Below are 25,959 nucleotides of genomic sequence, written 5' to 3' on the forward strand. Positions count from 1 at the left end.
AGATTGCTTGGGTAATGTAGTTTAGGATTTATATTATGTGTGTTAAGTACTCTAAGCTCAATTATCTATACACACACATTTTATTAGTTTCCTTGTATATATATGTAATCACATATATATACAACACAAGTTTTGGTTTTCATGTTTATAAATATGAAATTACATATTTCATATTGGTTTTCATGTTTATAAATATGAAATTACATGTTTCATATTTATTATTGTGATTTGGTTTATCTACTTAGATATGAAACAAATATATTTTCATATACATACTCATAGGTTTCATTTTCTATTGTATTTGTGAAAATATTGTATACTTAGTTTGTAGACTTCAATATCAGTTTATACATATTTTACTAAGTCTATAAAAACATTTCACAAAGTTTCAAAAGTTGGTTTATGTCAAAACATCAAAATTCAAGTATCTCATATTTTCATGTTTTGAACTATTTTGCAAAATGATGATTTTTCACAAATGGGAAATCCTTTGGTCGACCAATCTGGTTGACCACTCATTTGTTTTTTCGTTAGCATGCAGCAGAGAGTTGGTCAGTCGACCGGTCCGGTCGACCGAAAGCTCCATCGGTCGACCGCACCGGTCGACCGATGATGGTCCAGACCGGTCCGGTCGACCGAGAGCTCAAATCGGTCGACCGACAGAATTTCCGGTCGACCGACGATGGTCCAGAACGTTTTCTTCGTGTTTTTGCTCTCATCGGTCGACCGACGGAATTTTCGGTCGACCGACAATAGATCCGTTGGGCACAACGGCTACTTTTCTGAGGAGCTTTCTGGGGGCTTTGTTGTCCTTTGGCTTGGGGTTTTTGGCTGAGTTGTGAGAGGGTATAAATACCCCATTGTCTTCAACTCTCAATTTATCTAAGAATGTTTTAAAGAGACTTTTAAAAACAAGTTTAATGAGTTTTGTTTAAGGGTTTAGTGTTTGTTTAAAAAGCTTTTAAGCATTTACAAGAGTTTGGTTTGTGGAGCATATTTCACAAGAGCAAGTGGAGATCATCCTTGGTGTTTGAGCATTCATTCTTCTCCCTCTCTCTTGTCATCTATAGAGAAGTTTCCTTAAACTCAATTCTAGCATTTTATAAGTTTGTTCTTAATTTCATAAGCTAGATTTCATATTGAGTTTATATTGTTTTATCTCTTTGTTCACACACAACCTATTGAGCTTATTGTATTTACATTCATAGTATAATTTAGGGTTGTGGGCTTGTGACATTGAGAGTGAGCTTAATTGAGTTCTCATCCATAGTTGAGAACAATCATTTGTTATATTGTGCTTATTGAGAGATTCACTTTGTAATACACTTGTACACCAAGTGAGGAGTGTGTGGTGAGAGTCGGGGATCGTCCCAAGAGGAGTGGCGTCGGTTGACGTGCCTAGGGAGAGGTTGTAACCGAGCACTTGAGGGAGACACGGCTAGGTCCAACACTTAGTGGGTGTAGAGTGTGATTGCAAGAGTGTGAGTTGTAGAGTTTTCGGTTAGCTAGAAAACCGAGTGTGTAGAAGAAGTTCCGGCTTCCAAACCGGATTGTGTTAGTGGATTTCTCCCCGGGAGTGGGGAGCGGGGGCGTAGGACGGAAGGTCCGAACTCCGTGATCATATTGCTTGTTTGAGTGTGCTTTGGCGTTCATTCATATTTATGTTCATATCTTATATCGCCATTGTCCATAGCTCATTATTTATATGATCCACTATCTTGTTTATGTTTATATCATAGGATATATCTCATTGTTTATATTGCATATTCTTGCACATAACTCTTTGTATATCTATCTTGCAAGAATATATTTATTAATTAGTTTTAATTGGCATTTAATCGGATTAGATTAGCGTAAGACCCTAATCATCCCCCCCTCTAGGGTCTAACAGAGCGATGGAGCTAACCATGCATTTTTAAGACCGAGAAACGTTAGGTATAGTCTCTATATTCTAATAGGGGAAGGCAGAATCCCTAATCAAAAATTGAAGGGATGGAATCTGTTAAGATAACTTTCAATCGTCCCAACATACCGTTGATTTGAGAAGTCGAAGACGTCGGGGCAACGGCGTGGACATCCCTGGGGGTTCTAGCCGAAGGATCACCCTGAGCTTGGGCGATCTTGGATTTAGAGGCCATTCTCTTCTTGGGGGCCATTCTAGCTGTGACGAAGAAGAGACAGAATGAGCTAACGAAAGATTTGAGGATGAATTTCTCCTTCGTCGAAGCGCTGAAGAAGATGAACAGGAATTCTGTTAAACCGCCGACTGAAAAGCAAGGAAGAGAAAAGTCGAATGACTTTTTGATTTGACCCCAGTGGGCTATTTATATACAGTTATAGTTGTCAAATCAGCGCGGGATTTTAGGTGAAAATCCCACCCGAAACGTGATTCTCGCGTTTTCAAAAAAGAGGGGTTTCAACTTCCGAACGCACCCTCACATTCAAACAGTTGAACGCATGATTTAGACATGCGTTCTGGTGACCAACCTCCGCCTATCACGTAACTAACCCCTTCAAAGGGGTTAATATTCCAAGCAATGACCATACGGCTAAGATTATTTTACCCCAGACGAGCTGATCAAGAAAGATGATATGGTGGATTCTTCGGAGGCTGTCTTCCAGACTAAGCTGGGGAGGAAAGCCTTTTCATACAAGCATGTGGTTCTCTCTGTCTACGACAATAGATTGCTCTTAAGCCAGGAAATGCTCAACCTCCCTGAAGATGACGAACTTGGTCAAACAGGCTAAAGTCCAAGTCATTATTGACGAACTAAACAAGAAAGAGGATATCAACAAATTTGTCTAAGACCCTGAGATGCTCCACTCAGTCTGCGATGAGATGCTCTCAATCAGCAAAATTTTGGGATCCAAAGTATTCCGAAAATTCGTCCCAGTCAACCGCGAACTTTCGAAAACTTTGGAGGGGGTTCTGTAGGCTGTCTAAAAATCACAATGGATAGCTGATCCCCATCAAGCTCTAACAATGAAAGTTACAATCAGACGACTTTCTTGTTACTAACAAAAAGCTACAATCGAGGGACGTCCCTATGGACCATGAAGAAATCGAGAGGTAGAATTCATCCCTACAGTCAAAACACAAGTGGCTACGCTCCAAAAGTCGAAGCACCACAATCATTGCATCCTCAGCTATCAACACAGTCCCATGTTTGAGATGATTGATCTTGATGGCTGCGACAACAACATGACTAATATTATATTAGCAACTATTACAGATGTTGATGAGCAGTATAATGATTTTAGAAAAGCGGGAAGATCTAGAGAGCTGTTGTCAACACATGGTTACCCATGCAAAGAAATCATAGTGGAGATCATGACCTGCAGTTGATAGAGTGTTGTTGAGATGCCTCAGTTGTCACAAATGGCCTGAAGAGGACCTTCTCAACTGGTCATTGGTGTCATCCATATATAAAGACAGAAAACGCAGCTCAAACCGCTGCCAAACGCAGCTCTAATCGCTACCAGACGCATCTCTAATTGCTGCCAGACGCAGCTCTAATCGCTGCCAAACGCAGTTCCAAATCGTCGCCAGACGCAGTTCCACAACGCTGCGAAACGCACCTTCAAATATCGAAGAACGCAGCTCTACATCGCTGCAGAACGCAGCTTCACATCGCTGCACAACGCAGCTCTACATCGCTGCAGAACGCAGCTTCACATCGCTGCAGAACGCACTTCCAGATGCTGCGTTCAAGCGCAGAATCTATGCCAGAACGCAAGTCAAGGTTCTGACCTATTCAAACACAACCCATGCAGTTACGAGAAGACCGCTGATCACCCACGATCTGAGGAGTGGTTTACGTGGGTTGTTACAACCGATTAATGAGGCAACTAAACCCTCATTTAGGAGCGGATTATGGGGGCGGTTACACCCCTAATCTCCCTATAAATATCAACAAACTCAACAGAGTTAAGGGTTCGGAAAAATAGAGATCCAAGAATCGGATTCAGAGAGTGAGAGTTGGAGAATCAGCTTTTTACACAGTCTGGGGAATCATCTTCAACTGAAGAGTCCAGACATTCGATACTTGGCTTATTAACCGAATTATTTTCGATTCAAATAACTCTTTTCATATTAGAGTTTGTTACTCGTTCTGAGCCACAATACTCGTCAAGAGTTATCAACCAGACAAATCAGTTGTTCCAGTGAATTGAAATTTTCGGATCGTTAACGGAGAGCAAGTTCGACGCAAGCATTCGAAGGAAACACTCCATCGCCACCGTGAAGAACCCAGAATTAAACAAAGGGGAGAATCTAGATCATTCTCTTCTCTTTTGTAATCAGGAAATCCAATTATAATTGAGAGTTGAGAGATTTGTAAACATTCTTTTTCTAAGCAGTTAGAGAGAATAAAATCAAACGCAATTCTTTCCGTATATTCTTTTTAAGTGTTCCTAAGGTGACTCCTTAGGCCATCATCTAAGGAGTCGGCCTAAGATCACATGATTGAGGGCCATTGTGGATGATCCGTTCCGTTGAACTTGAGCTACATATTCTAAAATCTCAACACACCAAGTTTGAGGTGAACCCATCGTCGTTTGACCCTTTGTAAGGACCGTGATTTTTGATACTGCTTTAAATAAAATTTTCTAGTATTTAAATATTAAATTATTATTTTTAAAAAGAATATTTGTATTTTCCCAATTTCCTAGAATTTTCTATGATTTCAAAATCCAATTTCATATTTATTTTAATGGTATTGCTAATTATAAATTTAGTTGTTAAGGTAAAGATTTTTAAATTAATATTTGGATATTTACTATTGTATTATTATTATTGTCATTTATTATTATTATTATTATTACTATTATTATTATTGTTATTCACTATTATTATTATTATTATTCTTGTTACTCATTATTATTATTCAAAATATTATTTTGGAATTTTTCCCTCCCTTAATTTTCTCCCATTTGAATTTCTTCCAAAATTTTCCCTATATTATTTTGGAATTTTTCCCTCCCTTAATTTTCTCCCATTTGAATTTCTTCCAAAATTTTCCCTAATCAGTTTTCCAAGCACCCCTTAATCACGTTTATTTCATACCATTTCTTCCTCATAATCACCTATCTTTTCTCAATCACGAAACCCACACCCTGTCATTCACTGGCTTCCTTTTATAAAAAAAAACTCTTATTTTAATTTCCCCCTCTTTATTCAGATCCAAGTTCTCCTTCAACTCTCTGCTATAATGTTGCCTCTTCCTATCACCCGTCCGACAGGACCCGTCGCCGCCGCCCCCTGAATCAACAGCCAGCTATCCTCGCGCTCCGAAGCTGCCTGCCTCTCCGACAACCCACACGCCCTGACCCTCCGACCACTGCTGCAAAGCCCCTGTCGCCGGTGAGCTACGACGCTCAGACCGCCAGCTCCTCCTCCATCTGCTTCTTCTCCGATCGAACCGTACTCTACGGCCCCCGCTCGAGACCTCTCTGCTCCCTGCCGCCTGACCCCACTCCCGCGACCTCGCGCCGCTCGAACCCTCACGCCTGCCTCGCCCGCCTTCGCCCGTCCTGCAGCCGCTTGTCGCCGTCGACAGCAGCTCCGTGGTCGCCAGCAAACCGCCCAGCACAAGCTGCGCCTGAGCCGATACACGCACCCAACACCTCCGCTCTCTCCCCTTGCGCGGCTGCCCTCCCCGTCAACGCCATTGCAGATCCCGTCCGACGCCGCTCCTCCGCCAGCTGCAGTTCCAACGCCGAGCGGCTCCGCCACCTCTAGCAGTCCTCTCCTCTCTGTCCTCCGACGAGCCCTCTAGATCCGACGAACTCCGCCTCGCCGCCGTCGCGTTCAGACTCCAAACCCCACAGCCATGCCGCGAGCTCCTCTACCACTGATGTCGCCGTCTAACTCCCCCGCGCCAGATCCGATCCGTGTTGTCAGCGTCGATCCGTTCGACGAAACCCCGAGGCAAGATCCCGAACCTCGATTATTTTCATTTAATTCTTAGTTTTATCGTAAATTATTACGTGTAAGATCCTGCTCTCATTGTTTCGTAGTTGAATATTTACATTATTATGAATCGTTTGTGTAGTTTAATTGTGACGTATTTATCTGCGTGTGATTGTTTGCTGAAGAATATTAATTATATCATGGTAACATGATAAATGATATTTTCAGAATAATTATAATGAATTAAAAGAATTTAGTTCGACAAAAGAATCATTTTTAGATAATTATAATAATTTAAAAGAATTTATTTTGGAAAATGAATTAGTTTAGATTAATTGTTAAGCAAAATAATTTAAAATGGATTAATTTAGAAAAAGATTATTTTCTGATTATGTAGCTGTTGTTATGATTTATATTTCTTATTTTGATTATCTGATATGCTATGATATTATTGCACATGATTTGTTGCATTGATCGTTTCATGTTGTGATTGAGAATCATTAGGAGTTCATGACTATAGTGACCCGTATGACACAGTTAGGATCTAGAACACCGTGTGTAGTTGACTTGGAATTACGAGAATTGGGATGAGAAGTCTTGGTCCATGTGAGCGGTTGTGATTGTTGATGTATATTCTGGGCTCGCGCTGGTGAAGTTTGTGTAGTCACCGGGGTGGGTCCGAGGAGTTGTGATATGAGATTGTTGATGTATTTTCCAGGCTCGTGCCAGTGTCTTGTTTCGGCCTGGGGTGGGTCTGAGGTGATGTGATATTGTGATTATTGATTGTTTTCTAGGCTCGCGCCAGTGTCTTGTTTCGGCCTGGGGTGGGTCTGAGGTGAGGTGATATCGAGATTATTATTTGTTTTCCAGGCTCGCGCCAGCGTCTTGTTTCGGCCTGGGGTGGGTCTGAGGAGCAGGGATATTGAGATTGTTGATTATTTGAGATGAGTGATGAAATAGTTAGTTACATGACCTCGATTCTTGGCTAAGTATGATTCTTGTGAGATGTAGGCCGGTTGTACTCCTTTTCGTACATAGATCGGGATTAATATTTAATTATTTACAATTCGAGACATATGGTATATACATGAGGGTTTCCTTGTTTGGATTATTTCGCTCGACGTACTACATCTCTTGTTGTAAATTTTTAAGTATTAATTCCATCTATTGTATGACCTTGTTGCTTGGATGATTAGACTGATCGTTAGCTGCATGATCTCGTTACCTGATCGATTTTGGATGCTTTATGTTATCATGATTTAGTAGTGTTTTCATGTTGATTTGTGGATTTCAGTTGTACGTCCTTTTGTTGTTTCTGTTATCGTATCGTTTTTCGCATTGGATTTCCGTTCGTTCTATTTTATTTGTGGGGTCGGGTCTTGCCGTGCGTCATGAACCTGACGTACACCTATTTTCTCTGGTGTACGTCAGACTTAGGAGAAGAACAGGTTCAACTAGGAGATCTCCAGGAGCCAGAAGATTATCAGCAGGAGTGCCCTGCAGACGGAGCAGAAGAAGCTGAAGCTTAGTTATTGGTCCTCCGTTTTCTTTTGTACTACATTCCATTTCTATTTGATCAGTGTATTTTGTATCTCTTTAGTATTCTTTTGTTTAGATTTGTATAAGGGCATATTTGACCCGTATTTTATGTCTGGGATGATTTACCATTGATGATATGTCTATTTTTATTCTGGGTTGTCTTTATATTCTTGCTATGTGTGATCGGGGACCTGTGACTTCGCATTGTTTTTATTTCCAGACGCTTAGCGTATTGGATTGAGAAGAAAAGAAAAGAAAAGAAAAAAAAAGAGTAGTGTATATTTCTTCTCAATCTAATACGTCGCGGGCTTGTTCACGTTCCGGTTCCCGTGTATTTTGGGAAGCGGGGCGTGACACCCTTCATCCACTCGTATTAATTTTAATGGTTTCGAATGAATAGAACTTTTCACATGGCTCGACGGAGGGTCAAACGACGACGGGTTCACCCCAAACTTTGTGTATTGCGGTTTTAGAATATGTAGATCAAGTTAAACGGAGCGGATTATCCACAATGGCCCTCAATCATGTGATCTTAGGCCGACTCCTTAGATGATGGCCTAAGGAGTCACCTTAGGAACACTTTTCCCATATATATATATATACTATTGATAAATCAAAATGATTTTTGTTTTTCAAAACTATAGTTCATGTCTCTCTTGTTGTTTTTGATTCATTTTGATATGTTTGTGCTTCATGAGATCATTGTAAAACACTCTTTTGATGATATTTATGTATTTGTGCTTATGGATCATCAATTAGTGCTTTATAATATATTTCTTATATGGTTTGATCAAGTTTTACAAAAAAGGATTTATTCTATTGATCAAACATTTTTCAGATATATACTTTGTTTTGTATTTGCATATGAGAGGTTATATGTTTAAGCAACCTCCGGGAGGTTTACCGGATGCTAAAAGCTTTATTTGGGTTGAAACGTGTTTCAAGAACTTGTTATGCTCACCTCTCTTGCTTTTGTCGAAAATGATACAATATATACACTTTGAATTTCTTTTAGTATTGCTTTTGTCGAAAATGATACAATATATACACTTTGAATTTCTTTTAGTATCATTTGAGGCTTTTATTTGAACCTTCCTTGAATTTCTTTTAGTATCATTTGAGGCTTTTATTTGAACCTTCATGAGGTTCATGATTTTATTTTTTTGATTTCATGATCTAATTTTGTTTATATCCAAATAATGTTTTATGATTGGGTATTGGGACACCTTTTATATGTCTATTTGTGCTCTCAATCAATCATGTTTTATGGTGGAAAACTGTAATTTTTTTAAATAATTTGATGTTTGATTTCTTTTAACTTTTTTGAAATCTTTTAGGTTTTAGACTCTTGTGGCACCGTATCTTCATGATACATGCATATGTATTTACTTAGTCTATCTTTGTATGTGAGTTGTGTTTAACATATTTTATATTTATGCTTGCTCACATGTTTGCCATGATCTTTATTGCATATATTCTTTATTGCTTTTTGATAGGGGGAGCCTTCCCTATATTTTTGTTTATACTCACCTATGTTTTATGATAGGGGGAGCTTTCGCTCTCTTCATCCTTGTTGTTTCCCCCATTTTTGATGTTGACAAAGGGGAGAAACATTGTGAGTATAGCCTTAGTTTTATGCATGATGTTTATAATTTACATATTCTTTTATGTATCATGCATATTTTATATTTCTTTGTGTAGATTGTTTGTCATCATCAAAAAGAGGGAGATTGTTAGGTCTCATGTTTATGAGCCTACTCCCTAATCTTGTTTTGATGATCACAAACAATTCCTAACAATATGTGTCGAGTGTTTGCATTTGTTTTGATAGGTAATCTACACAAATATCCAAGTTGGAGGTTGGATGGATTGAGCCTACACGATCACATCAAATGGAGGTTGGCGGAATAGTGGAATGAAGCCTATGCATACTAAACAAGATCCAAGTTCAAGCTTATTCCATGTTTACCAAGAAGAGCTCAATGAAGATCAATTAAGCTTGGGTAAATTAGTTTAGGGTTTATATAATGTGCGTTATTCTATAAGCTCAAATACACACACACATTTCATTTGTGAATTTTCATAAAAATAGGTGTTTTTATGTAAAATTCATTCAAATGTGTTTTAGACTATACAAACCATGCTAACATCTTTTATTATGTCTATAAAAAGATTATACAAGTTTTCAGAACTTGATTTGATCTAAAATGACAAAAACAACATATTTGAAAAAACATGTATTTTAGCACTTTTGAATATTTTCGAGTTTTCACAAATGGTAAGAGCTATTTGAAAAATTCTTTTTCCAACATGTTCATATTCATGATTATAAACTTTTCCCAAAGTTTTATATTTTTTGGAATTTATTTACTATTTTTAATAGAGTCTTGAAACTCATTTTCAAAATCGATTCAGGTTGATAACCTGTTATCAGTCGACTGGTCAGTCGACTGATGACGTCAGTCGACTGATGACGTCAGTCGACTGATGTGTCGACTGATGAAAGTGCCTACAATTATAAAAAAAAAATTGTTTTGTTTTGGTCGACTGACCAGTCGACTGATGATCCATCAGTCAACTGAAAAAGGTCGTCAGTCGACTGATGAGCTAGAAAATGAATACAACGGTCAGCTCATCAGTCGACTGATAAATTCCGTCAGTCGACTGACCAGCTCCAACGGCTATATTTCCAGCCTTTGTTATTTTATTATTTTTGCTGGTTTTGCTTGGGTTTTGTGCCTTGGTTTTTCATCCTATATAAACCCCTATTGTTCTCATCAGAATATCTAAAAAAAGAGGGTTTTTAACAAGTGTTTCTAAGCGTTTTAAAGTTTGTTTCTTCTCAAGTTTGGGTTTGGTGTTTGTTTACAAAAGAGGAAGCTTACATTGTCAATGAGGGATTCATCCTCAATCTTCTTCATCCTCTCTTTGTGTTTAATAGAGAAGTTTTCCTAACTCTATTTTCTAGCAATTCGTTTTTTGATTTTCATATATCATCATTGCTAGTTTGTTAATTGAGTTAGATTTTGTTTATACTCATTTTATCACACACACCCTATTTGAGCTTGTAGCATTTCATACATCATATATTAGGTTGTGTGATTGTGATTTGTGAGATTGAGCTTACATTGAGTTCTCATCCATATTAGAGAACATATTATTGTAATTGAGCTTCATTGTGAGCTGCACATTGTATTACACTTGGACACCGAGAGAAGTGGTTGGTGGGAGACGGGGTCGGTTCCAAGAGGAGTAGGGTCGGTAGTAAAGCCTAGTGAGAGGTGGTAATTCCGAACACTTGAGGAAGGTGACACGGGCTAGGCCAACACTTAGAGGGTGTGAAGTGTATTTGTAATTGTGTAAGGTGTAAAGTTTTCGATGAACTAGAAAATCATATTATGAGGTGTAAATGTTATTCGGGTGAGCGTAGAAAACCCAATTGTGATAGTGGAGATCTCCTCAAGGTGAGGAGCGGAGACGTAGGTCGTGGGGACCGAACTCCGTGATCATATCTTATGTTTGTGTTTGTCTTTTGCGCACTATCACTTGTGTTTATTTACTCTTGTTTATATATCCTTGCATATACCAAATTGAATATCAATATTGTTAGGATATATTTGTTAATAAGTTTTAGTCGGCATTAATATCTAATAAGATTAGCAATAACCCTATTCACACCTCCACACTCTAGGGTACTTTCATAACCTGCATAAAGTGATCAATAAATTTGGGTTAATGGGTATTTAAATAAATCATGGGATAAATGTGCGGATATCAGGTTACAATTCTAATTTTATGAGGGGCTAAATTAGAAAATTACAAATCTATATAAAGGGGCTATGGTCCCTAATCTAAAGGTTACGTTCTTTATTCTCTAATCCCCATCTAAAGAGAGATTCAAGAGAAACCTTTCATATTAGAAGATAAAACCCTAATTCAGATCCATGCTCAAATCGTCATGGATTCAGGTATAGCTTCCGCGCTCATTGTTGTTTTAATCTCTTTGAACTAATCATGGTATTACGGGTTAGATCTCAGTTTTAGATCTAACAGGTACTTCATCTCAGATTATTTGATTTATTTATAAGTTTATAGTTTTAAGCTTGAAACTATTCTTTCGTGCATCTTTGTAATAGCAATAAGTTTTTGAAATTTCCTTCTCTTTTCTTTTCTTTTCTTTATTATTAATTTTTAGGTATTACGATGTGGGGTGTATGCAATTTAGTTATTTTGATTGATACGTTTAGTTTTGAAGTTTAATTACTCATCTTAATTTTCTTAAATTTGAAGAATTCTACTAACGAAATGGTCTCATTACCTGGTTTACCGATGTTGAGGTGATACTCAATAATAATAATTTTCTTTTTTTCCTATGTTTTTTCTATAATGGTATTGAATTTTTGTGTATCAGTTATGGCAATGTATATGTGATTGAAGATGTTAGGATACACTCCAACAAGAATGCCTAGAACGGAGACATATTACACACACAAATGATTGTGGAATCACAGATTAGATGCAAATTCATGTTGGCCTTCTTGTTTTGATGATGATTTATAAATAATTTACATCTAATATTGTTCGTCTAGTGTTTGTGTTTTATATGTATTCTATGCAAACAATATGTCGGAGGATGGATGGAATCGAGCATCAACGATCATATTCGATGGAGGTTGGCGGAATATCGGTGTGAAGCAATACAATTCAAGTTAAAGATTCAAGTTCAAGCTTTATCCGTAAGTTTACCAAGAAGAGCATATTGAAGATCAAGATCAAGCTTGGGTAAATTAGTTTAGGAGTTTATATTATGTGTGTTAGATACTCTAAGCTCTATATCACACATACGCACAATTCTTGATTTTAAGTAATTTTGAAAAATACTGAGTTATTGGTTTTTGGACTTAACAACCATTATACACATATTCTATTAAGTCTATAAAATTATTTTATAAGGTTTCAAAATATAGTTTAACCCAATAGTCAAAAATCAAGAAGTTTATGTACACATGTATTTTACAAGTTTTGCAAAATACATGAGTTTTCACAAATGGAAAATTCAATTTGAGAAATTATTTTTACAACATGTTCAATTTCATGTTTATAAATGTTTCCCAAAGTTTTATCAATTTTGGAATTAATTTGTTATGTTTATTTGAATTTACAAAATCAAGTTTTAAATAAGTTTATGTTCGTGCACATGTTCGTGCATGTTTTCACAAAACAGATAAGTTTTCACAATTAGGAAATGCGATTTGAAAGTTTTCTTTGTTTACATGTTTATCATCATATATACAAACATTTCCCTAAGTTTTACTAATTTTGGAATTGTTTTGTTATTTACAATTAAATTTACAAAAACGAGTTTTCAGCAGTTTTTCAGAAACTGTATATCTGTGTTCAAATAATTATTTCTCACAAATGAGATGTGATATTTAAGAAATGCTTTTCTAACATGTTCATATACATGTGTAGAAACTTCTCTTAAAATTTTATGATTTTTGGAGTTGATTTATTATTTTTAATTGATTTTACAAAGCCAGATACGTAGATTTCCAGATTTCAGAAACTGTCAGTTTTCACGGTCGACCGCTATAGTCGACCATGCTACAGTGCGGTCGACCGCCACGGTCGACCGTCTATAGTCTAGAGAGCAGTTTTGCAGTTTTACTTCTCGCGGTCGACCGCTACAGTCGACCGCCAATGTTATCGTTGCACAGTAACGGTAACTTGCTGAATTTTGTCTTTTAGTGGTTTTTTGGGGTTTTTGGGGTTGTTTTCTTCTACTCTATATATACCCCCATTGTATTTATCATTTCATACACTATGAGAGTGTTTTAAACAAGTTTAAGAAAGTTTTAAACAAGGGTTTATGTTTGGTTTAAGTTTGTTTTAAAAGCTTTTAAGCAAATTGAGAGTTTGTTTTGTGAAAACAATTTCATAAGAGCTTGAGGAAGATCATCTATATTGTTTGAGCATCCAACTCTTCTGCTTATCTTTTGATCTATAGAGAAGTTTCCCTAAACTCTTTTTCTAGCTTTATATCTATTTGTTTGATTATCATTTTACTAAAGCTAGTTTTATATTGAGTTTAGATTTGATTAAACTCATTGTTTACACACACAACCATTGAGCTTATTGTATTTTCATACATAGTATATTTGGGTTGGTGAGAGTTATAACAACTGAGTGTGAGCTTTCATTATGTTCTCATCCATACTAGAGAACAAACAATTATTGTAATTGTGCTTTAGTGTGAGGTTCACTTTGTAATACACTTGTACACCGAAAGGAGTGTGTGGTGAGAGATAGGGTCGAATCCAAGAGGAGTGGCGTCGGTTGACGAACCTAGGGAGATGTTGTATCCGAGCACTTGAGGAGGAGGACACAGGGTAGACCAACACTTAGAGGGTGTGAAGTGTATTTGCAAGTGAGTGAGTTGTAGAGTTTTCGGTGAACTAGAAAACCATATTGTGAGGTGTAAACGTTATTCGGGTGAGTGTAGAAAACCCGATTGTGATAGTGGATATCTCCTCGAGGTGAGGAGCGGAGACGTAGGTCGTAGGGACCGAACTCCGTGATCATATCATTTGTTTGTGATTGAATTGACGCACTTAATTTTTGTGTTCATATCTTATTTCGCCATTGCCTATTGCTTGTTGTTTATATTACTCACTATCTAGTTTAGTTTGTTTGCCCTTGTATATCACTTATCATTGCATATATATCTTGTTACATATTATACTTGCTAGGATATTTATTAATTAGTTTTAATTAGCATAAAATCAGATTAGATTAGCATAAGACCCTAATCACCCCCCTCTAGGATCTAACAATTCAATCACAGTACTCACAGATATAATGTGGTTCACTCTTACTGAGCTACTACACGGTGCAACGACGATGCCCAATGTTTTTATATCCCAAAAAAGAATTAGATCAAAGAGAACACTCTCTCTTGATGAAGATACTCTCCAAGAATTCTCATAAACTCTCTCCTTGATATTAATAAAAACTCTCTATTTTTCTTCTCACTCTTCTATATGAAGAGTTGTTTCTGGAAAGATTTTTCCTGAAGAGTTTTGGGCCTATTTATAGTGGCTGAAAAATATTATGCACTAATTTTATATTATTAGTGGTGGGGCCCGCCACTTTTATTTTTCAAACTTTACCTAAAAATCTGCCTAACTCTCAGTTTATGGGAAGCTGCCTAACTCTCATTCCCTTTCAACAATCACCCACTTGAATATTTAATTGAGCATCAATCATATCTTCACACCATTCTTGGTTGCATCATCCGGATGTCTTGTATCTTTGGCATCTTGCACGACTGTCAACGTTCTCAAAGGAGGCCGTATGAGACTGCACACAGCCTCACTTTCTCGAGCGAAACTGGCTTGGTTAGCATATCGGCTGGATTATATCTCGTATCAATCTTCGCAAGCTTGAACTCGTTCCTACTTTGCCATCTCTGTATGGTATGATGCTTCATGTCAACATGCTTGGTCCGAGCATGGAATGCGTCGTTTTCTTACAAGTGAATGACACTTTGACTGTCACAGTGGATGAAGTATTTCTCAAAGCTTACCCCAAGCTCGAGAAGAAAAGCTTTCAACCATAACAACTCTTTTGCTGCCTTTGCTACAGACACATACTCGGTTTCGGTTGCCATGGAGGAAGAAATGAAACCTTTTGGAGCAACTCGATTTGTATTAACATATTTCCTAATATTTTGTGCAAAAAAGGGTATTTCAGAAATCCTCCTTAAGTTTGGTCAATTTTGAGATAAACCCCCCTGTACGTTAAATATTTTTTAGAAACACCCAAAAGTTCACTTTTTCAACTAATCCTCCTACTAGTATCAGAAGAACTGGTAAAAAAAATAACCTTTTTAAATTAAAATTCTAATTATTAGACAAAATTAGTTGGGGTTTGTCTTAAAATTGGACCACACATTGGGGGGTTTGGTGAAAATTACCTTAAAAATTAATAGAAAGACGTGGAAGTTTGTCCTTTTCTTTTTTTTGTTAGGGGCATTTTGTCATTTGGATGCAGGCGATTTTCACTGAGCTAACTGTGTTAGCTAAAGATTTCATTTATTTCTTTAATTTTTAGATTATTATTTTATGAGCCCTAAATGTAGACTAGAATGATGCCAATAGAGTGATGCCTCATCACTCTTCTAGGGGCAATATTTGAATGGTTTTCTTCTATGCACATGTGCAAATCTTACAATTTTGCTACAATTATTGTAGGCAGAGATGCTAAATGTTATGTTACGAAAATTGGTCTTCCCAACCAAGAACTTGTTGTGTTGGATCTGAGATGAAAGGAGGGGGGTAGCGAAAATATAAAAAAACTAAAAGCGAATAACCAAACCATAAATTAACCAAGGAACACACGAGACTTTATTATAGTTAGGATAACAATTCTATGTCTACTCTTTCTTCTCACGAAGGAGCTTATTCACTATAGCCAGAATTCACCTGAAGCACAACCCAATTCTTTAAGCTTATAAAGACCACACCATTGAATCTACCCGAAATTAGTCATCTAACCTAACTCCTAACAGATGAAGAACATCTAGCACTAGTTAGGCCTAATCCTCAATTATCATTGGCTTGAGTACGTCGTAAAAATAAAATGAAACACAAATCATCAAAACAATTTAAGCACAAATTAAAAAGAAATTGCAATCATTTTTCTATGCAAACCGATCAAGCGAAGCTTAATAAAGAAACAATGATAATGTTGAATCCAAGAAAAACTCTCCTTGCTGATATGATCTGAAGATATTGAGCGTGAAGAGAAAGAGTTTGACGAGGCTCTTAGGGTTCGAATCACAAATTAAATCTTCTTCACAAATCCTAGAATAAAATTTCTCATAAAGCTCTCCTTTTCTCAAAGCATAGAACCTCTCCAAATTATGATCTCTTCCTATCTTATATAGCCTTTAGTGAATAGGAAAAAAGATATTGAAATCATAGTAGGAGTTGGAGACAGAAAGGATCAACGAACGGTTGAAATTAAATCACAAAATCTGCCAAAACGTGTCACCATCAATGAGCAAACTCGACCATCTACGGTCCATCAAAGCCCAATCGATGGTCCATCGAAGCCCCATCAATGGCTTCCTGTTATGAATCAATGGTTAAAAAACTAGTTTTTGAAAATTATCAATTGTGCAATATACACCATCGATTGTTGTGTTGATCACCGATGGTTTGCTGACGACCATTAATGGTCTCAAACCTAGTTTCTGGAATTCTCGGATTTTGCACTGTAGTTAATTAATTGTCTCATAACCATTGATGGTGTATCAATGACCATCCATGGCATGATGGCTGAAATAAACATAAATATTGATTTTTCCATCATTTCGCCTCGTATCTTTCTGTATACCTGTTTATAATTGTAATATATCATCTCAAACAATCTTTAGTAACAAATGAGTGTTTGCTATTGCTCAAACGAGAGATATTAATTGTATGAACTCCGTTCTAACATAACTATAACTTTTTTAGTTAGGATGAATTTAAATGTTGTTACAGCTATTCAGTGAATACCACCGGAAGATCCATTTGGATTGTGAAGGCAAGAGTCTTGTATCTATAGAGCAAATGGGGAAATGAGTTGTTTCTAGAGTTAAACAGTGAATATCACCGGAAGACCTTCCCTACTTGCAGGATTGAACTTGCAATTTTGCACAAAGTTTGATAACCTTCCCATCATGTGTCAAAATTAAGTGCGAGGTTCTATATTTCAAGACCAAGTAAGGTTAGGATTGACGGTATACATATTTCCTTCATAATGTTAGATTATGGGTGCAAATTTCCCAGTTGTAGTGGTTAAGACTTTCAAATTCAAACAATAGAGGCACACTACCTAAGTTTTTTTTTACAATCTGTATTACTTTGGGGGTTGGTTTTTTCTTTCTTTTTTTATTTTTTTTATTTGGGGTGGGGTGGGGTGGGGTGGGGCGGGGTGGGCACTTTAGTTCAGACCCCAACTACGGCTAGCTGTAGGCAATAAAGCATGTACAACACTAACAAACCTTTATCGTGATGATTCATACACAATCATAAAGCCACATACATAATTTACGATAACAGCGCCTTTAGCAGAGACCACATAATTCAGCTCTTCAACTATTAATTTAAGATATCTTGAAAAAAGGACAAATCAAAGTAACACATCTTATCAAATTAAAACCATATAACAATTTAGGAAAAGTGAAAAAAAAGCCGATAATACTAGAAAATCCTGCTACCAGACTTGAAACAGGTGTCCAATAAAGCAACGCTTCCTCCATGGCAGTGGAAAGTTTAAAGTACACTTCTACTTATAGTTCATATTGACCCTCGGCTTCGGTTTGTCATGGAGGAAGAAATGAAACCTTTTGGAGCAACTCGATTGTATTAACATATTTCCTGATATTTTGTGCGAAAAAGGGTATTTCAGAAATCCTCCTTAAGTTTGGTCAATTTTGAGATAAACCCCCCCGTAGGTTAAAATTTTCAGAAATCATCCCGGCATTGCTGCAAGAAATCAAATCTAGTTCACGGAAAAAAAAAAAAAACCTTACACAAATTTAGCCCGAAAAACTTCTCATATAAACAACGATCTAATTGACAAGAAAAAGTACTCGAGGGAGAGGGGAGAAAAGTGGGTGACTTTATTAAACGGGTCAAAATCGGGTTTGGACCCGAAAGTGTTGTTATTACATCGAAAATAAAGCGGGTTTTGGGTTGTGAAGCGGGTCTTGACCCCCACCCGCCTCATTCTGTAAACAAAATAAAGCGGGATTCTAGGGCGCTAGCGTGGTTTTTTGCATTTCTTCAGCCTGCCTCCGACGATCGTCTTCGAGATCGCGTCAGCCACCTCCGGCCTCACTCGTCTTCGACAGTCTCTTCGGCTCACAGCCTCTTCTCGTCACGTCGGTCTTCTCTCTCGAGTCTCGAAGCTCTCACCCCCCCCCCCTCCGGCGTGTCCTCGACCACTCCCAACCTACCATCCTTTCCATCAAAATGTAAGATAAAGCTTAAAATTTTTCATTTTTTTTATTTAGACTTAAATTAGCTGCTAAACGAATATTCGAGAATACTTGCCGAATGCTAATATGAGTTGTCGAGAACACGAATTTGAACATGTAAGTAAAACCCTAAGACCGTTTCGTCTTTTCTTTAATGTTGGCGTCAGCGGCGATGACAACGGAGGAGATGGAGACCATGGCTTCGTCGAAAGGCGCAGGTTAGTCGAGTGTGAAATTATATGCTATTTTTACACCCCCTCATTTTTTTTTCCATCTGGCCAATTTTAATTTTGGGAGCTTAAAGGTTTATTTGAATTATAATTATTCTTATTTATTTGTTTCCTTATTACAGGAACAGAAGAAGAACAGCTCAAAAAAATCAAGAAGCAAAAGAACAAGAAAAAAAAGGAGAAGACAGGTAACATTCCTATTGGATTATAAGTCCCGCCTTTTATGCAAAGGAATCCCCTTTTGTTGAGTGCACAAGATAGAAGCTTTTGAATATGAATCTGCTGTCGGGAGTTGTAACGCAGCACCGACAACCTGATAGGCCAAAAAAAGTTATAAGACACGTGCTTTAATAACAACATTGAGTTAATTTCGCCACATTATGTGATGATTGTTCTTGTCGTTGACTCATATATGAGAGGTGTGGGTTTATGTGATTGGAGATAGGAGATTGGAGATTGGAGATTGGAGGAAGAAAAAATGATGAATGAATTAGCGATGATGAATCTAGAATAAAAGTAGAGGACTGAGGAAATCACTTATTAGTGTTGAGGTTGTTATTAGGAATGGATGGTTGACCTTTTCCCGTTCAGCCTGATTGTTCACTGCTGATGTAGCATTCCTCTTTACTTCAAACCCAGTTTATTGATAATCACCCTCCTGACTTAATTGCTCATAACTTTGCTCTAGACAGAGTTGTTATTTGTTCCACCTTCAAGTGATAACATCCATGTGGATGTATAGGAATTAATATGATATGTGTTGAATTCCGTTCCAGTTCAGGCTTTATCTTATAGTGGATTCTTTCCAGGTATGGGTTCTGAAAAGTATTATCCATATTTGACCCGAGTTTAGCAACCGTTCTAAATTTCTGTTCGTAAAATAAATTGTCCAATATTGCCTAGGTAGCGGGTTGCTATGGGTTGGATCGGGTGAAAACAAATCCAATTTGCACTTAGTTTACATCACATAGAGACATCATGATTCAAACCCAATTTCTCAATAATCACTCTTCTAACTGAATCATACACAACCTAGTAGATGATATGATATGAGGAGATTCCCTTTCTGTGTAAGAGGATGATTTGCTCTTCCCTCACCAAGCCAAATAAATGAATAAGTAAATATAAAGCAAAGAATTCACCATATTTTTATATCATATTGATCTGGTACGATTCACAGTTACCGACTTAATAATCTCACATAAAGCTAAAACTAAAACTTTTATGTTGCATCATGCGAGCACATGTAGTGGACAACTGTTAACTCGAATGCCATCTCTACATGTACCAATTATATTAATGGTGAACTACTATTAATCATATGACCTAATGACCCTAATATTTTTGGTGGTGTTATAGATGTTGAAGAAGGGCAGGAGGGCGGTAATCTAGATACTGATGGTAAGAGAAAGAAGAACAAATCAAAGAAACGCTCAGCGCCAGCTTTAGATTCACAAGAAGAGAGATGCATTAATGCTGGTAAGTGAACACATTTTGATATCTCTCCGCCTGCTTGTAGACCAAGTTAGAATCAGATCCTTACATTTACAGCTAATTATTTATGTGCTTGGCTGTCTGTAGGATGTAGGTCTACAGTTCACAGCGAAGCATACCCTTTTGCTTTACTCTATCTAGTTGTTGGTGACTGCCATATTTAACACTTCCAACTTTTATATTGAGAAGCTTTCTTTCGAGTTTTTTAATTTTATTTCTAGCGCTTTCAGAATCTCAAGAGTAGAATTATGTTTATGTTAAACTATGCCAAAGTTTTATAAATGCATAGATATTAAGGGCATGTTTGGCAACTCTTTTACTTACCAGGTTATCGGGACCAAACTGGTTAAGGGCTAAAATTCTGTTTGGAAATAACTAAGCCAGAATTGAATCAACTTTATTTTTGTTCAAAATTTGGCCCTTAAACCAGTTCAGTTGGGGAAAAACCATGGAGGTGGTCCCTTTAACGAGGATATGCACTAGTTCAGTGTTAAAGGATTTGGATTGATTACGTGAAGTCGCAATAGATTCTTTAACTAGGAGAAGAAAAGAAGATCCCTTATGTCATGTGCAGGATAAATGCTAGAACCTTCTTTGTTCTTGAATCGTGACTAGTAACATTTGGAGAGTTAAACCAGTTGAAGGGGGTAGCCAAAACTGATGCCATGTTTCTTTTCCTTTTCGGTTGCATAGTGTGTGCCAACATGCATTCTAATCTAGCTGTCCATGGGGACACTGGGGAACTAGTAGTCCGTGGAGACCTTGAGGTTTATATTGTATCATTCTGATTTTAGCTTCCGTCCTTAAAATGTGTCAGCTCTAAAGCATGAAGAAAGTTGAAAAGCTAAAAAAATGCAAGGAGTGTTTCAAAGTGAACCTGACTGTAACTTTATTTAAATGGATGTCATATACAGAGACGAGAATTATGAGCAAGATAGTGTCTCGCTGTAGATCCTTTAACATCACATGTAGAAAGGCATACCTTCAACATGTGGGCAGTTTAAGATCAAGCAGGCATGGTGCAATATCCAAATTCCCAGACACCTGGGAAGAATTGAGATTAAAAGGTTGGAAGATGAGATGTGATAGGCAGATAGTGTTGGCCTAACAAACGATTGGATCATGCTTTCATGTGGCTCATACTGTGTGTCAAAATTTTTTTGTTAGCTATGACATCAGCGTTATGCCAATTTCTAACACTTTGCAAATAGATATAATACTGATAATCTTATGTCGATAGACCGTATATTAAGATACCTTATGCCAAGAATCATAAAATTATGTAGCACTGAAACCTAGTTAGCATTATATATTAAGACCGTTACACTGGAAACCATTTGTAGTCACTCATATTAGTTCAGTGTTAAAGGATTGGGATTAATTATGCGAAGTCGCAAGTTTAAGTTCTTTGACTAGGGGAAGAAAAGGAGACACCTTATGTCATGTGCAGGATTAATGCTAGAACCTTCTTAGTTCTTCAATCATGACATGTAATAATTTGGGAGTTAAAATATAAAAGTTAGGATCCTACTCTTTTAAACTCAATTTGGTGATGTAAGTGTTAAAAATTCTACTTGTTATAAGTGGGAATCAAATATATCAGGCCACACACAATGTGATGGATATTAAGTGGGTTTTAGTTCTTAAGTGTGATCCATTTTACTATGTTTAGAATCATGTCGGTCAGATGACATGATGGTTGTGGGTTTACTGCTACAAAACCTAATCTGTTACAATACAAACATTGAACGCCGAATTTTCACACTTGTGAATGATTTCTCCATTTCTCTTCTAGGAGCTGGTGACTGTCATCAGATGAATTGTAAAGTATTTAAGAAAATGCGGATCAACTGAGCTTAGTTGCTTGGTGTTTTATTAGTAGAGAACTGTACTATATGCAATATTGCTTTCACATTTCATTGTCCAGGGAAACTATGATCTCTGTTTTCAGTTGCCACTGTACTTCATTTGTGCATTTACTTTCTGATATGTCTTTTTCATTATTAACCTGCTCATTGGTTGTGACACAACCCTAGGTGTAACCCATAAAGTGGATGATGAATATGACGTGAATGAGCCAACTATGGCAGAGAAGCTTGCGAGTTTGGATTTGGTCAATGAGGACAAATCCAAGAATGTTGATAAGCAAGAGCCATCTCCCATCCCAACACCCCCTAGTGCTGATTCAGTTCATCGCTTATTGAAGCAAGCTTTGCATGCTGATGACCATGCGTTGCTATTGGATTGTTTGTACTCAAGGGATGAAAAGGTTTCCTTTCTTTTTTTTGTGGCCTTCAACGAGCAAGTTACCTTTTATTATAATCAGTCATGTACATACAAAGGAGATTGTTTTTCTATTTATTGGAACTAGTGGTCTCAACAGCTGGAATAGACTGAACAAATGTTCCCATTCTAATTAGAATAGAATCAATTAATTTTAAAATCTCGACCTTTCCTCAGTAAGCATGGAGACCATCACTTAATATAACACAACAGCTGGAAACTGGTGAGCTCTCAGATCTTTGAGTTTCAAATCGGTTGGTGTTGAAACTTAAGCAGCTATCTCAGAACCACAATGCTGAACATATTGTAAAATTATGCTGTACCTATGTGGAAGTGCTATATAGGCTAGCTGACGGTGATGAATTTGACTACCTATGATTTGAGATGTTGTTTATAAAAAAAAATTATCAATGCGTATGCTTCTATTAGTATGCCGCATTTGATACCACAAGGACCTTTGCATTTCCTTTCTTGTCCACATGCTTCTAATAAAATTTGTGGTGGCATGCAGGTTATTGCAAAGTCAACATCACTTTTAAGTCCGGTAGATGTTCTCAAGCTTTTAAAATCACTTACATCCATGGTGCAGCAAAGGTAATCAACCAATGGAACTCAGATTACAAGTAGTATTTTCGTATTTCGGTGAGCTGTGTTTTCTTGTAATGTATTTTTTGAAATCATTCTATATTATCAATAACAACTGATAGTAAATTTTACTACAGACCAACAACTTAACATCAAAAGTAATACAGTACTTGTGTTATCATTATGTAAGTAAAGGTAACTCTAGGTCAAAGGTTGGTCGCTTTCAATTACCTCAAGATATCTGGGTAAATTATGCCTTCCAGAGTCTCTGTTCGCACTTTTGTCAACTCCTTAACATTTTAGACAACCTTTTAACATGGTTTAAATGAAACTTCTCTTCGAATATAATATTCACCTAGTGATACTTCTAGCACCTTTATCCAATTTGGCCTCGCTTATATCCTTACATTGAACTTGGACTCATGTATTCGATATGAATTATCAGGTTTTGAGTAAAACTATATTTAACAGGGTCACAAACCACCTTCTAGTTATCAGATTAACCTATCTCGTGATGTTAATACTGGTAAGTGTTATAAGGATTATGCATAATAAGTGACTTATATATGAATTCACATGCAGATTCAGTTAATTAACATGGATGTAAATATAAGAAAGAATAGACGTGTTTGTAAAATAAATAATGAAACAGCCATTCAAGGGAAGATCTGTAGTCCGCCTCAATATATTAATACTTATTAGAGTCCTCTGAGCCTCAGCTGTAGACAACATGTGAAGCTTCCATGTCTACTTACACTGGATGGTTATAATATAAAAAGTACTTGATTATAGTATATCAGCACAATGTATTTGTTTTGTGCTGATAATTCTGATGTTTCAAGTAACTTGACTCATTTTTTCTAATTGTATATTCTATTTTCTTTCGTGTAGAGGTGCTGTGTTGATCTGTGCACTTCCTTGGCTTAGAAGCTTGCTTTGTCAACAAGCAAGCAGTATAGCATCACAAGAATCGTCCTTGCATATTCTCAATTCCTTATACCAGGTTAGCGTTTCATTGTATTGGTCAAATCCTGTACTTCCTCTTTACGTATTATAATACAAGATACTCCAAATCTTTGGTCTTTAAATGTACATCTGAAAAATGGAGGCTTCCAGCCGTGTACTTGATATGCATAGATGAAAGATCTCCATAGATATAAACTAATTTGGGTATGCCAAGCACTAATGAACTGCTAGGAGCGTTTTAACCACTATACCATGGTAATTAACAGATAACATCAACTTTTGGATTTTCTGATTGCCGTTTCTGAAACTGCAAAGTGATGAACGAATTAGAGCAATAATACTATACACTTAAATATCATAACCAATGCTGCTACAATACAGGGACAAGATTGCAAAGCAAACTGATTGTTTGTGATGACTGCTCTTGTACCATAGAGATTTGATGGATGGCTCTCTTAGCCGTCACCTGCCTCTATTCAACTTGCATTACACCCATTTTCTAATAAATTGTAGTCAACTTGAAAATATATTATAAATAGTCTTGCATATACATGTTATGCATAAAATATTAACTCCTTAATATATGCAACTTTTTGGTAGATAATATATGCAATTTTATCACCGACAAATAAGTTCATGGTGTACCTCTATCCTGATATTGTTTAACATTTTTCGTATTGTATGCCTGTATCATATCATATTCCTATTAGCTACTAGCACAAACAAGCGGTTTATTGATTTATACCTTGTGTTGTTATTTTATAGTTCTTTTACTGCCATAGCCGCACATCTTATGTCCAACCAGAGGCTTATGATTCTCTCTCTCTCTCTCTCTCTTTCTTTTGCCTTTTTGGGATTCAAAGTTTCAAATATTCATGACTGGAAGTATAGGCAGTAAAACACAGCAGTACTTTTGCTGGTTTTTGGCTAACCCGTTTTGTGGATCATGGTCTTCTACATACTTGAATGATGACATTAAGTTCTACAATTCTTGCAGCTGATCGAAGCAAGGGTTTCAACCTTTCGATCCGCTCTCCAGCTCTCCACATCTCTTGATGTCCTATGCGCCAGGGTGAGCCTTTTCTTTTCCCCTGTATTATACTCCACCTTTTGACATATCTTCTGCTAAGCAAATACTTCTTGTTATGTAGATGCCTGAGGTTGAGGCTGAGGAAGACAGCACTATCCCGTTAATAATATACGAGGACAAGGACAGTAGTGAAGAAGAAGCAGAAAATGAAGACGCGATGGAAACTGATGAAGTTGATGGTGAAGATCTGGGAGCTATTATTGACTCTCATGATTCTGATGGAAGTGAGGTCATGAGCGATTGATTGATTGATAATTGGTATCGTGGAATTGTGTTGAACTTGTAAAAGTATAAGTTGCGAGGAAAATTTTGAGAACTTGTGCACTTTACATGTCTGCTACTTTATGGATTTGTATCAGATACAAGATGAGAAAATTTTGCTGTTGTTTGCTATCATTCTTTTTTATCTATCTTCTTTCCAAGTATATTGTGTTATTAGCGGTCACGATATAATATCAGTACCAAACCGATTTGTTTTCAAGCCATATACCATCACTTGGTATGTAGAGAACCATTTTTTTTAATCATTTGAGAAATGAAAAAGAAAATCAAAGGTTTTGTAACTCTAGCTCTAACCCATGTTTCAATTGGGTAATTTAATGTGTTAAATAGTAATAAATGAGTTCAGAGGCAGATAAAAAATAGATGGAAGGAAGAAGATAAAGGAAAATTTATCCAGGCCCTTAGAATTCTGAGAATTTGTTTTTAAGTTCAGAACCTATGAAGGGATATTTCTACATGAAATCCATCAAATGAAAAGAATTTCCTTTTGACCCAATAAACTAGAAAAGTTGTTGTTAGCCCCAAGTTCTATTTAAAAATGATAGAAGTA

At 36.8% G+C, this 25,959-nt stretch overlaps 1 protein-coding gene across 1 annotated transcript; it reads left to right on the plus strand.

Annotated features, from left to right (window-relative positions):
- On the plus strand, nt 18,392–25,523 carry LOC109824403 (WD repeat-containing protein 43-like). The gene is made up of 9 exons (XM_020390993.1): nt 18,392–18,476; nt 18,647–18,697; nt 18,832–18,897; nt 20,069–20,188; nt 22,240–22,472; nt 22,998–23,080; nt 23,963–24,074; nt 25,035–25,109; nt 25,189–25,523. The coding sequence occupies exons 2-9, from the start codon at nt 18,652–18,654 to the stop codon at nt 25,369–25,371; spliced, it is 918 nt and encodes a 305-aa protein (XP_020246582.1). The 5' UTR covers nt 18,392–18,476; nt 18,647–18,651; the 3' UTR covers nt 25,372–25,523.

The sequence above is a fragment of the Asparagus officinalis genome, chromosome 9 (assembly GCF_001876935.1).
Source record: "Asparagus officinalis chromosome 9, Aspof.V1, whole genome shotgun sequence".
Taxonomy (NCBI): domain Eukaryota; kingdom Viridiplantae; phylum Streptophyta; class Magnoliopsida; order Asparagales; family Asparagaceae; genus Asparagus; species Asparagus officinalis.

Bases quoted from the DNA above. Each gene is read 5' to 3' on its own strand.
- LOC109824403 (XM_020390993.1), top strand. From the start codon at position 18,652: ATGACAACGGAGGAGATGGAGACCATGGCTTCGTCGAAAGGCGCAG. The intron at 18,698-18,831 runs GTTAGTCGAGTG...TCCTTATTACAG, and splicing joins GGCTTCGTCGAAAGGCGCAG to GAACAGAAGAAGAACAGCTC. The intron at 25,110-25,188 runs GTGAGCCTTTTC...CTTGTTATGTAG, and splicing joins TTGATGTCCTATGCGCCAGG to ATGCCTGAGGTTGAGGCTGA.